The sequence below is a fragment of the Martes martes genome (assembly GCF_963455335.1).
Source record: "Martes martes genome assembly, chromosome: 5".
NCBI lineage: Eukaryota > Metazoa > Chordata > Mammalia > Carnivora > Mustelidae > Martes > Martes martes.
This window is the reverse complement of record NC_137892.1, coordinates 32,407,417-32,421,972: the sequence shown is the minus strand read 5'-3', so window position 1 is coordinate 32,421,972 and position 14,556 is coordinate 32,407,417. Positions and strand designations below refer to the sequence as shown.

General features: G+C 40.5%; 1 protein-coding gene across 4 annotated transcripts in view; it reads right to left on the bottom strand.

Moving 5' to 3' along the window:
• The window catches only part of GRAMD2B (GRAM domain containing 2B), a 111,920-nt gene extending 97,756 nt beyond the window's left edge, over nucleotides 1-14,164 (bottom strand). For all 4 annotated transcript variants that reach the window (XM_080804510.1, XM_080804521.1, XM_080804517.1 and 1 more), the window contains exon 1: nucleotides 13,978-14,164. In XM_080804510.1, the coding sequence (XP_080660636.1) occupies nucleotides 13,978-14,102 (125 nt within the window). In that variant the 5' untranslated portion in view covers nucleotides 14,103-14,164. The remainder of the gene's footprint in view (nucleotides 1-13,977) is intronic.
• Between the last annotated feature and the right edge of the window lie 392 nt (nucleotides 14,165-14,556).

The following is a 14,556-nucleotide window of genomic DNA, read 5'->3' as shown; positions in this document are numbered from 1 at the left end:
TACAGCAACTTTTGGATTCCTTGGCTCTATATTTCTTTAAACCCCCCAAAGTGTGGTATATAATAATATAGATAGAAGATTTGATAATATTTTTCTTCTCTTTTGAGAAGGAAAATATACTACCACCTTTATCTATGTTTTATGCTAAAATTAAATTCTACATTAAATACGTTATATACTCTAGTATATGTGGTTCATGAATTATATGGTTTATGTAATGTGACCATCCTGTATAAATGACAATATGAATATTCTGAAAAATAATACATGCATGTAGGGGATAAGTTGTATTTCCATCTATTCCAGGAATCAGTCATTTTGGATACACCCATTCATACTATAGTAATAGTTTCTTGTTAAGTTTCCTGCATAGATTTGTTAAGCTGTTAGTAGGATATTATCTCACTGATGATGATGAAACACTGGTGATACCATTAGAAAATTGGTCTTGGTTGAAAAATGTGTATTTATGTTAAGAGCAGCAACTGGGGCAGATTCAGTTTTGTAGAGCCTGCAGCTTATATGATGGGGGGACTTCTTTAAGGAAAATGAAAAGCTGAAAATCAGGTGCAGACAGAGAATATTGAATTAGAAGAGGTTAATTCAGGTGATCAACCCTAAAAGTTCAGCTTCATTAGCTTTGTGGTAAGTCCCCCACTTCAGATAGCAACTGAAATAAATATTAAATACCACAAGCATAAAGTAATCCCTGAAAAGAATTCTTCATTTTTTCCCCAGAGGGAGCTTATAATTAAATATCTATGTATCTGTATATCTATCTCTCTATATCTATTTATCTCACCTCATTTCATTCCCCACTGCCCCTTAACTTCTCCACTGTCTGGAAAAAAATCCTCTTACTGGTAGAATTCTCCTTTTTGTGAGATGAGGAAAAGGAGGGGATCAGTGACTTGTTCCAGGTCCCAGAGGGCTGTCAGGGCTAATCCTGGGCTCTTTCCACTTAAACTTCCGGCACACAAATTTAGAGAGTTAGTATTCTGAGTACACATATGAAGAAGCTTCTTCTCATAGTGTCTTTACTTCTATTTTATTGGGGAAGAAGTGAAGGGGGGAGAAATTTGCATCAAAGGCAAAGCCCAAACTCTCAAATTTCTGAGTTAAGAACATGCTATATCCTTATAAACCAGTAGCCCTGTTGAAAAAATGTTTCATTTTGACATCACACACCACTTGACCACTGGAACTTGTGTTTTTCTCTAGAGATAATCACACTTTTTCCCAGAAAAACTGTGATTTTGAGAAAACTCATGAATGCAGTATATTCCCTCCACCCTTACCTTATTTCCAGGCTTCTTTAAGGTCATCAGAGTATGGATTTCAGCCATATGGGAAAAATGCAAGAGCCTGACAGCTGTCAAGTTTATATCTTAAAGTTTTCATGATTTCTACATCTATTCAAATATGTATACAAAAATACATGTTTTTTAGCTTTATATACTGCTACCAACCGTGTTTAGCTTGAAGTCATTTGTAAGTTATAAAAGAATATATGAGGAGGGGACACCTGCATGGCTCAGTCATTAACCGTCTGCCATTGGCTCAGGTCAAGATCCCAAGGTTCTGGGATCGAGCCCCGTGTCAGGCTCTCTGCTCAGTGGGAAGCCTTCTCCCTCTCCCACTCTCCTTGCTTGTGTTCCTACTGTCAACTGTTTCTCTCTCTCTGTCAAATAAATAAAATCTTTAAAAAAAAATTTTTTTTAAAGAGTATGTGAGAAAAAAGAAACAAATCCAAACAAACCCTTAGAGTTGACCCAGAGTTGTGTGGGTAAAGACTTCCAACTGTGTTGCTATAGTAACATTTAGCCTACTTTGTAACTGTAACAGTTAACCATTCTCCAGTATTCACCACAGTATCTACATTCTCCATACCTAATCCTCAAAAACAGTCCTCAGACGTAGGTGTTATTTTTCCATCTTACAAAGGAGAAAGCTGAGGTTTAGAAAGTTCAGGTAACTGGACTAAGGTGACACAGCAGGTGCCAACATTGTGATCAAATACAGGCCTGTGCAAACAAACAAACAAACAAAAAACCCCAAAACACAACACAAACACAGGCCTGTGCAACTCTAAGCCAGCTGTCCTTCCAGCATATACTGCCTTCAGATTAGAAATATGTGGCAACCTTGATGTCACCCCCACAGGCCTTGTGGTTACCAGCCTCCAGGATGGCTCCATATGATCCCTCTTTCTTGGCATTCTCACCCATGTATTGTCCCCTCCCACACCAAATACATAGGGCTGACCTGTTTCACCAACAAGATATTGCAAAAATGGTGGTATAGTTCAGAAACTGGGTTTTTAAAGACATTGTGTCTTTCACGGTCCTGTCTCAGGAATCACTCGCTCTGGGGAAAGCCAGCTGCCATGTTGTAAACAACCCTCTCTCCAGTTGGAGAGGAACTGAAGCCTCCTGCAGAAACCAGCACTAACCCATCAGGTGTGTGAGTGAGTCATTTGGAAATGCACCCCCTAGCCCCAGTCAAGCCTTTGGATAATTGCAGCCATGGTTGATAGCTGACAGCAGCTTCACCAGAGTCTCTGAGCTAGAACCACCAAGCTCTTCACTTCCAGATTCAAAACACACAGATACTGTATGAGAGAGTAGATGCTTATGATTTTAAGAGGTGAAGATTTGGTGTAACGAGCTGGGAGGCAGCTGGTAACTCATACAGGCTTTATTGGCCATTCTTCCCCACTGTGGGGTGAGCCTCCTGGTTAAACTTCATGTTCCCCTAAATGAGTGATTTGGAGTTGGATTTGCCTTTGGATGTTGGGCGGTGTGGAATCGTGCAAGGGTCAGCGGGCAGAGCCTGGGTCCTGATGGTGAGGCACAGCCACAAAGGAGAAAAGAATATCTTTTGTTCTCCAAAGGTGGCATTGGAGGCAGTGACTGCTAACTTAGAGTTTGTATTAGTTGGATACAGTCTCTGACAGGGAGAGAAACAGGAATGATATTTTTTTTCTGGAGGGTGTTTTATTTTGTTCGGAACTTGGGACAAAATTCAGCTTCTGAGCTTCTTTTTAATGCTTTGAGGAAAGTGTGTCTGGGCTCTGTGTCCTTTCCTCTGATTCTCCTGCCCCCTCTGTGCTCTAGAGACACAGGGTTCTGTCAGCCGTCTGAAACGGGGGTTCTTCTCTTCCACAGAGAATAGCAAAAGGCTAATTCCTCAGTGTTAGGTTCTAGCTCTTTCTCTCTTTGCCACCCCCTCGCCTCATGCTCAGCTCACCTCTCATCTTCCATTTCTTTTTTTTTTCTTTTAAGTATTGTTATTTTTATTGAGATATAATTGACAAGTACCATTGTGTAAGTTGGAAGTGTGCAACCTGTTTGTCTGAGACATTTCTATATTGTAATGTGATTACTGAGGTAGGGTTAGCTAACACCTATATCACGCCACAGAATTACCATTTCTTTGTGCTGGGAACTGCGTCTCCTCTGCCATTGCTTTACAGCCTGGAGGCTGGGTTTCTGCCCTTTGGTCTGTTTACCTGTCCTCCGCTATGCAAGACACTCAAAATCCTGTCCATGTGTGACTTCCTCTGAGGAGAGTAATTCAAGAACATAGGCCACCCTTGTTGTATTCACTGCTGGATTTCTAGTGACGTTGATTTAGTGCTGTTGGAGGGAGATGTTATTCCGGGCAGAGAGAGCGAGCTTAGAGGCATGAAGTCAGGAAAGTATGCAGCATGTGTGGGGGATCATTCCTTAAATGAAAAACCGATGTTTTGTTTCATTCTTTTTTCTTTTATGCCAAGTTTAATTCAATTTTACAGTCATTTAGTTTATTTATAAACTGAATGCAATGTGAAAATACATTAAAATTGAGTGTGCCCTTCAATTTATGGAAACAGAAACCTCAGCCTCTATGGCTCCTTGTAATTCTTCCCCTCTCTTTTCCCAACTGCAAGGATAAAACATTTGGGACCATGGTATAGGCAAATGCTAGTTCAGATCTAATAATTACTCACTGTGGAACAGCGAGAGGGTCCAGAACGGTGAGTCAGAAGGTCTGATGCATCCTTCGGCTTTGTCTCTAGCTGCCCTCCTGCACCGAGCCGGTTCCTCCCTGTGTGCTCTCACTGTGCTATGGAGCCTCAGCCTTCCTGGGGCCAGGCCACCTGCACCCCAGCAAGCACCCCAGCAGGGGCCAGGTTTGCCTGTCATCTCAGGGGAGCTCCTCACTGCTCTGTCACCCACCACCCTCTGACATTTATTGTCTATTTTGTCCCGGGAACTGCACTGAATGGTTGGGTTAAAAATAAGGCAGCAAAGTGAGGAAGAAAGACAAATGTAACAAGAGCAATGCAGCTTGTGATAAATATGGTCATGGAGGTAAACAAAAGATACTAACATAGCCGAGAAAAGGGTGTCAAGGGAGGCTTTCCAAAGACAGGGATGTGTGGTCCAGTTTCAAAGGACCACACAGAATTTACTCTACTAGAGTGTTGTGGGCAGCTCAGAATATGCAAAGGCAGGACTCGCATGCATGAGTGGAGTGGAAGCTTCCTGGAATAAGATATAGGACCAGGGAAGCTGGCCAGGTCACAGCCGGTATTTCCCAGCGTCCAAAGGACAAGTCTGGGAGATAAATTCATGCACTGGTATGATTTCACCATTCCTGCTCCTGGCTTTATTACCCTTGTACAGGAGTGTGTTTGGAGTGAAGCTTATTCATGGCCCACTGTTCTGCCCCTGTGAGTTTATTGGAAGTAATAAAATAGGGGTTTGTGTTTTTTTTTTTTCTTCCCAGGAACGTCCTGACAGCCATTAGTTTTTCACATTAGGTAAGGTTTATTTTGTGGCACTAAGCATTTGAAATGTGCAGTTATTTCTAGATGTAAGTTTTGCAACATGGGGATCAGCCATAAACATGCTGAGGGGAATTACAGATTGGAGAGTTAGGCTAATAATACAATCTTCCTAGTACATGCACATTGCCTGCCTTATATAGTAGCCAGCAGATGTGTCTGCGACCAACAGAAATTGGAGCCCCTAAAAGCAGAAGCTGGGTTTGCAGCCATTTACTTACTTTGCAAGGCTCTCTTCTCATTATAGAGTTTCTTCTCTGTGCCAGATACTATAGATGGAGAGGCAAGGATGTATTTCTAGCTTCTAAGAGTTCTAGGTGGTGAGTGAATATACCATTATTCCTCTGTAGATCTTCTCTACTGCCTTATAACCACCTCGTTAGAACATTTGCTGACAAGCACTTTATATATTGTCTTGTTTAATAGTATCAGCCGTCTTAAGATTGTCCCCATTTTACCATCAAGGAAAGTGAGGCACCGAGGGTTTACGCCACTAGTAAGTATCCAAACCAGATATATACCAGGCAGTCCTCCTTCCATGCAGCATTATAGATTCCATAACTGTTTGTTAAATGAAATTTAACAAATTTGTTAAATGAAATTACCCATCATACTTGTTCTTTCACCATTCCTGAAAATTATCTAAGACAAGTACCCTTGTCTTTTTTGCAAATAAATTTCACCAAAACCCATAGAATCACATAGTGGGTCAATAGAGAATAGAGAATTCCAGGTAGGTCTCCTTAACTTTGTTCTTTCAAAGAGAGTCACATGCCTACTTCTGAGGTTGTGAAAGTCACCCTGGGTGGGCTGAAGAAACCGAATTAAATGACTCTTGAGGATAGATTTGATTTTTTGGAAATAGCCCACATAATTTGAAGTCACACCGGGTGAATATATTAATCAGTGAAGTTGGATAACGCCATTCTGTTACCTCTCTGGCTGTGTGTTCACTATCTGACCTAATTTCGTTAGCTTAATTTTGCCAGACAGCCGCAGCAGAAAAGGTCTTTTCCTTTTTCTGTTCTTTTCTTCATTATCTAAGCACTAGAGAGTAACTACCATAATCCATCCACCATAGCAAAAAGCCACTAAGGTTAGTAAGGTCACATCTGTAAAAAGTTCCCACGAGTAAGACGCTGTGCAAATAGTAGAGGTTATTTCTGTGCCATTCTGTTGGCTATAAAGAAGCCCTCATTCATCACTCCTGTACTTCTTGGCAGGGCTGGCCAATTTGCCCTCTTACAACTCCACATAGTTACCCATGGAGGGAACTGCTGAAACTTGCAGCTCAGGTACACTTGCCTGGCTTTACATTAGACATGGAGGAAAAAGAGAGGGGGGAGAGAGAGAGGGAGGGAGGAGAGGATGTAAATGAACCTGATTGATTTTTAAAAAAAAACTGTTCAGATAAAAAGCTTTTAATGAAAGTAGGAACTTAAAGATAAGCTTATCCAAAATAAATTTTCGTGACATTTGAAAATGTCATTTAAAAAGTGAGTCAAGGCTTAACGCATAGGTTATTAATTTTTCAAATTGTTTTTTAAAAACAAGTTTAGGTGTTATGAAAATTTAATGAACTGGACACTGATGAGAAACATTTGTATCAACTTAGTTTTTCTATAAATACGTTCAAGATCACCCCAAATGAGAAACTTCTAACAGGTAGTCACTAAGAAGCCAGCATGCATTCCACTCACGGATTCATGCCTAGGGAATCACATCCATTCTTTCATCAGCACTGTAAGTATAAAAGAATAAAAATAAGATGTGGTCTATTATATGACACACACACAAAAGCAATGGCTGTTTTTAGTATTACCTTGGGTTTGTGTCCCATAAAGACAGAAATTCTGATAAATCATAGAATTACCACCAAAGAAGAAGAAGAGAAAAAGTTTGGTGTACTTAAAATGATATCAGCTACATTATCAAGTTTATGGTCCTAACAGGAGAGAACTTCTGTTTTGTGTTGGCATTAATGAGGACAGAGTCCACCACATCTGATGACTGGAAATATTTACCAGAAACTAGCTTCTGGTCCTATACGTATCGAGTCTTGTTTCTCTTTCACTGCCTACATACTGCTGATAAACGGTACCGGGAGGACATATTCCTATCGTGATCTCATCTCTGACCCTTCATGTGTGGTGGGAATATTCCAGGAAGCCAGGCTGGCTAGTAACAACTCACACGTGACAAACCACATAAACTAATTCCAGCAATCCCGAACTAAATGTATCTCCAAATAACTTCCCCTTAGCTCATAATGTCAAAAAAGCCCTTGCCCACTGGATAGGAGAGAAAATCAGAGTGAAGAGAGACAGCAGTCATAATGGTAGTTGAAGTATTGTCCAAAAGGCTTACAGAAAGGTATGCCCATCTGAGGAGCTTGCTATGGACACTGCCAGGGCCTTGCAAGGGGCGTGTGTAAGTGGGGGTGGAAGCTTAAGCTTCACCGACTTTGTAAACTGTACCCCCTCCTGACAGTCCATTCTGTTAAGTGGTTAATAGTGGATAGGATGCCAACAAATAAAAAAGGCGGCTACTTCTGAGGGGTGGAGGTAGAAGTTCTCCCCAGATGTTAGAGAAGACCTTTCTGGAGGTGCAACTTGAAAGATGAATAGGAATTTTTGAGGCAGTCAAGGGAGGGCTCCCAGCATGTTCGGAAGCCTGGTGCAAGGATAGAGCATGTGTGCTGACAGAATATTGAGTGCTTGGTATACATAGACTGTGGGGAAGTGTCTGGCAAAGTTTGGGAAAGAAACTGCAAGTCGATTCTCTCTGGGCCAGGTTAGGGGCTGGGAGTTCTCTTCTTTCCTGCTGGGAAAATTCTACCCCTCCTGTCAGAGACGCCTGTTGCTCTTTGAGGAAAGGCATCTCCTCATTCTAACTTCCACAGCCCCATTTCACTACATCCTAGTATACTTCATCATCTCTTTTCTTTCTGACAGTCTGCTCTTCAAGCTCCCCTAAGGCACAGCAGAGTTCCCAGGTCCTGCCAGTGAACCTTGCCCACTAAGAATAGGGAGGTACACCATTTGCTGAAACACCCACTCCATGCTTAGGACACTATGACTGCTACTACTATATCCTCTTAACACAGTCCTGCTTTCTTTGGCTGTTACCTCTTCATCCCTTCTCCTAGGGAGGGAAACCCATTTCCCAGAACTCAGCTCCCTCCAGATTCTAAATATAACCCTTACCTCTACAAATCCCAATGAACAGAAGCTGGGATATGAACTCATCTAGTGAAAATGGGTCATAATATGATGCCTACAGTGTTCCTCTTCTTGAGGTACCAAAAAGTGCTCCTGCTCTTTCTCTGATAGCGGGGGAAGTGAGTGTGGCTAAGAAAAATCAAGGCTGTTGGGAAGAGAGAGAAAAAGGACCAATATTTCCTCTGCCATTCACTGGTGGCAGCTGGGACAATAGATGAACAGGGACAGAATCAGTGGGGCCACTGGGTGGAGGCATGAATGTGACTGCAAGGCTACCTTGGACCTGCCGTGGTTGTTGTTGACTGCAGCCTGGGGTGATCCCCAAACCAGAGCACTGAAGGAGTCTGAAGAGGCCTAGGCTGGTCCCACCATGGTCCCACACTCCAGCATAGTGCTGCCTCATCTTTTTGGGTTTTTTTTTCTTTGATCTGTCTCCTCAGGCGAGGGCAACAAACTAAAAAGCTTCTGCAGAGTAAAGAAAACCATCAATAAAATGAAAAGGCAGCTTACTGAATAGGAGAAGATATTCACAATGATATATCAGACGAGGGGCTAACATCCAACATATACAAAGAACTCATACAAAAAAAAAAAGGCAGAAAAAACCACACAAAACCCTATTAAAAAATGGGCAGAGGACCTGAATAGACACTTTTCTAAAGAAGACATCCAGATGGCCAGCAGACACCTGAAACGATGCTCCACATCTCTCATCATCAGGGAAATGTAAATCAAAGCCAAAATGAGATATCACCTCATGTCTGTTAGAATGGCTGGTATCAAAAAGATTAGAAATAACAAGTGTTAGCAAGGATGTGGGAAGGAGGGAGCTCTTGTGCACTGTTGGTAGGGAATGTTCATTGGTGTAGCCACTATTGAAAACAGTATGGATGTTCCTCAAAAAATTGAAAGTGAAACTACTGTAAGATCTAGCAATTCCGGGATGCCTGGGTGGCTCAGTTGGTTAAGCCACTGCCTTTGGCTCAGGTCATGGTCCCAGAGTCCTGGGATCGAGTCCCGCATCGGGCTCCTTGCTCGGCAGGGAGCCTGCTTCTCTCGCTGCCTCTGCCTGCCTCTCTGCCTGCCTCTCAGCCTGCTTGTGTGCTCTCCCTCTCTCTCTCTCTGGCAAATAAATAAAAGCTTAAAAAAAAAAAAAGATCTAGCAATTCCACTTCTAGGTATTTATCCAAAGAAAACACAAATGCTAATATGAAAATATGTATGCATGTCTCTGTTTATTGCAGCATTATTTACAAAAGCCAAGATATGGAAGCAACCTAAATGTCCATCAGTAGATGAATGGATAAAGAAGATACAGCTTGCACACACACACACACACACACACACACACACACACACACAGACACAGACACATAGAGCGGAATATTAGTTTATCCATCAAAAAAAAAAAAATCTTGCCTTTTGTGGCAACATAGATGTACCTAAGGGTATTATGATAAGTGAGACAGAGAAAGGCAAATACCATATGATTTCACTTATATGTGCATTCTAAAAAACAAAACAAAGAAAACAAAACAGAATTGGACTTATAGAATCAGAGAACAAATTGATAGTTGCCAGAGGGGAGGGAGGTAGGGAAATGGATGAAATAGGTAAAGGGGATTAAGAGGCATAGATTTCCAGGGGTGCCTGCGTGATTAGCAGTGGATTTTTTATTTTGGATCAGGTCATGATGTCAGGGTGCTGGATTGAGCCTGTGTGAAGCCCCATGTGGAGCCCCACCATTGGGCTCCATGGGAACTCTGCTTTATTCTCTCTCCCTTTCCATCTGCCCCTGCATATGTGCATACACACACTCTTTCTCTAAAAATAAATAAATAAATCACTGTCTTTCTTTGTCAAATAAATAAAAAATTCTTAAAAAAAAATATACACACACATATATATGTGTGTATATATATTTATTTCCAGTAAATATATTGTAACCAGAGGTGTAAAGTATGTAGGAATAAGTCTAAAAATGTGTAAGGTCTTTATGTAGAGTATTCTAAAACCTTATCAAAGGATATTAATGAAGGCCTAAGTAAATGGAAGGACATACTATGTGCATGAATAGGTATATTTAACACAATAAAAGGAGAAGTAGACGCAATTTCCTTAAATTAAGTAATAGACTTAATGCAATTTCAACTAAGAATAAGTCTTCATTTGATAAACTGATTCTAAAATTTAAATGGAAAAGCAAAAGTGTCAAGAGTAGCCAGTCTTTTTTTTTTTTTAAGATTTATTTATTTTTATTTATTTGACACAGAGAGAGAGAGTGAGTGAGAGAGATCACAAGTAGGCAGAAAGGCAGGCAGAGAGGAAGAAGCAGGCTCCCCACTGAGCAAGGAGCCCAGTGAAGGGCTTAATTCCAGGACCCTGAGATCATGACCTAAGCCAAAGGCAGAGGCTTAACCCACTGAGCCATACAGGCATCCCAAGAGTAGCCAGTCATTTTTGAACTAGGTAAGGAGTTTTGTCTTACCAGACAGCAAAACTTTTATTATAAAGTTGTACTAATTAAGACAGCAATGTGTGACAGAGCAAGAAAACATACTTTTAACAGACGATACGTAAGAACATTCTGATGACCTCAGAGTAGGTCAGGATTTCATAAACAAGTCACAGAAAGTGCAAATCATTAAGAAAATAAGGCATGGATAAATTAAGAATAAGAACTTGCATATGACAGAGAATGTGAACAGACATATGCTGGAATAAAATATTTACACCATACATATAAGTAACAAAAATTAGTATCTGCAGTGTTTTTAAAACTATCTAAAAAAAGCAGGTATTTTATGGAAGAGGAAATGAAAATAATCAAGAAACATGTTGAAAAGATGCTCCTTTTGTATTAATAAGGGAAATGGACATTAAAACCCCATTGAGATGCCATTTCACAGCTTCTGGATTAGAAAAAATTAAAAAGTCAGACAATGTCAATGTTGTGTAGGCAGCAGAATCATTGCAGGTAGGATCGTAAATGACACAACACTTTGGAACACAAGTTGACATCATGAGCAGGGTTAATCGTGCCTATAAACTGTGACCCAGTAATGCGTCTGCTGGCTCCGTACCTTACAGACGCTCTTACACAAGGTCATGGGGAGACGTGGGCAAGATCCAGTATCGCTAGGCAGAGCAGAAACCTGGAAATCACCCAGAGAGGGACCAGAATGCCCTTCTAAAGGGAACAACAAAATTGTGAGACTCCCCTATTCTAAACCACCCAGTGGTTTCCCACTGCAGTTAAGAGAGAACCCTAAACCCCTTCTCCAGTTTCATCAGATGCTTCTCTTCCCAGATTCCTCAAGACTTACGATCTTCCCTCCCTTTGGGCAGCATGTCCTTTCCATGGTCACTCCATGGTTGGCTCTTTTCTCATCCTCGAAGACACCTGAATTATTAATTCCTTAAAGAGTCCTTCCCTTGCCATCCCATCTAAATTAGTTTTCCTTATCTGGTTCTTTTTCTCAGTCCTGTAACTGTTTCCTATGATAATAAATGTTAATATAAGAATTATGTATATAGAGGTATATACATTCATGCATTCATAATTTTTTAGCCTGTCTTTGATGTTAAACATTATAACAACCTCTTTGAAGGCAGAGACTAGGTTTGTCTGGCTTATGATTGTACACTGTGTGCTCCATATAGTCTGGCATATGACAGTCACTCAGTAAATCTGTGTTGAATGTTTGAATAAGAGCACTGCATAAATTGTATCTGTGCCTATCTGAAGTGGTTTGTTGATCTCAGAGTACATTTTATTGCATCTGGTTTGGGAAATGATAATAGGATATCACTTCAGCCCCATAAATTCTTAGTATTTATTGAGAAGGTAAAGGGAAGTGTTTACCTGGTCTTATTTTATACCTCAAATAGTTAACCAGCATGTGCCTAAATGCTTCCATGAATTATTTGGAATGATTTACTATATGACACATTAAGTAGATTTTTCAACCACACTGAAAGTCCTTCAGTGCCCAAAGTGTTTGGAGATACACATAGTGTTTTTAGATGGGTTCCAATACACACACAAAAAAATAATTTCTAGATCCTAATATAGACATTTGATATTTAATATCTAATATGCAGGTAGAATAGGTGTGGGCTGTTTTTGAAAGAGGCTTGACTTTAAGTTGATGCAGATTTTTATTTTATTTTTACTCTATTTATTTAAATTTATTTAAATAATGTGTGTGTTCATTTAAATTATACTTTCTATATTTTATATATTTTAAATATTTGTTTTACATTTTAATTTTATTTTTCCTGATTAGAACTTGAGCTCCTAGAAGAGTTGGCATTATTTACAGAAGAGGTGGATTAAGCAGACAAAATGATCTGAGAAACATTCAAAATTCAGCAAATTATGGGAATAATACAGAGGTTTTACATTTTTAATCACAGGAGTTGTCCTCTTGCTCAGACAATGAAAGTCAGATCAATTCATTTTCATGATGGATAGAAAAAACTAAGTTAACCTAAAAATAAAGGTATTACATAACATTTTACATAAATTCAGGCTCTTTATCCCCAAAACTTCTTAAAATTATTTCACTTGGGGCACGTGGGTGGCTCCGTTGGTTAAGCAACTGCCTTTGGCTCAGGTCATGATCCTGGAGTCCTGGGATTGAGTCCCCAGTCAGGCTCCCTGCTCAGAGGGAAGTCTGCTTCTCTCTCTGACCCCTCCCCCCTCATGTTCTCTCTCTCTCTCTCTCATTCTCTCTCTCTCTCAAATAGATAAATAAAAATAAAATAAAATAATATAGTAAAATAAAATTAAATTATTTTTACTTATTTTTGTAACCTGACATTCTGATATGCAAACACCATTAAATGAAATGGGATTTCTTGGTTTCCATTTAATTTTTAAAAGCTATAATTTTGAGGAGCGCCTTTTTGTATAAATGATTTAAAATGATGAAAAAACAAAATAAATGATCAACTTTCTGGCTGCGGTGTTGCATAGAAGTAAACTTCCAGTGTGGAGGTCTTTCCTCTGGCTTCACTTGGGAGGTTCATGTGGCATAACATTAAAGCTTACATCAAAGTTGGGTAAGACACTTTCTCTTGAAATTATTTCCACTTGGATTTGATTTCTACATTTTGTAAGTTCCTAGACAATTATTAGGAGGTCAAAATGAATAAAGAGTTGATAACATGGGTTTTCATTAAAAATATGTAATTATTGGGGCATGTGGGTGGCTCAGACAGTTAAGCATCTGCCTTCAGCTCAGATCATGATCTCAGGGTCCTGGGATCGAGCCCCGCATTGGGGTCCCTGCTAAGCGGGGAGCCTGCTTCTTCTTCTCCCTCTGCTGCTTGTGCTCTCTTACTCTCTTTCTCTCTCAAATAAAAAAATAAAAATTTAAAAAAATGTAATTATCAGAGTCATGTTTATGTAGATATTAATATTTATAGCTAAAAAAGAGTGTGCTCTCAGTCAGGCCAAAGCTGCTTTCAATCTGTACAATAAATAGTTGAACCCACAGTACAACTAATACTATTTTGATAATTAATTTAGAAAGCCCCCGAATTTACTCTTTCAATAATAACACAGGTAATTCTGACACGGAAGTAAGGTTTTTTTGGCTCAACTATTTGACTTCATTTCCTATGAACATGAAAGTGATCAAGAATTAAAGAAAGGCAGAGCCGGCCAGTCACCCAGTACAAAGAATTCCTAAAGAAGGTACTCACCATTATTTTCCCTTAATAGTGGTAATAGCTATATTTGCTCAGCAAGTCACATTCTTTGCTATGTACCCCCTTCTAATCCATTGGCCCAAATGCCCAGGCTGTGCCTTCTCCTTCCCCTTGGCAGGTTGCGGCCTCCAGGGACGAGGACAGAGCTCTCCAAGGAACATGGGTCTGGTGGCTCAGGCCACCAGGGCGACCCACGGAGGTACCCACCTGAGAAACACAGAGCCGGGGCTGTCTGTGGAGCTGTGTGGGGCCTCGGAGCCTGCCTTTCTTGGGCTGCCAGGAATGTCAAACTGGAAGACCGAGTCGCTGGGAGACTGACTTTTCCTCGCCATTGTGCGTGTATTGATCACCAGGTCAGGAAAGAAGCTCAGAGGCTCATTTCTGAATCCCCTCTGTCATGGGGAAAACTACGTTTTAGCTTTGCTCTGTTCCCGCATTGCAGGAAGCTTTCTTCACATGACTCCTAATCTAGCCAAAGCTGTTTATTTTTTTTCAAGTCAGTTAATGAGTAACATGGAAGTAGGACACAGAGTGGTTTTCTTCCTACCCACACTTTTCCAAAGGAAAAATAAATGTGTTTGGGAAATTCACCTGTCAGTTTACTAATCCGAACACCAAACACCTCACGACCGTGTGGACTGAGGCAGAAGAGTCTATGAGAAGATAAAGACGTGAAAGAGGGAGGTGCAGAAACTTGCAGCATCTAAACGTTCAAAGTGGGGATACTTTCCTGGGATCCCCTGGGCCTGAGAAACAGGGTGGAGAATGTGGATGCACTTCGTAAAG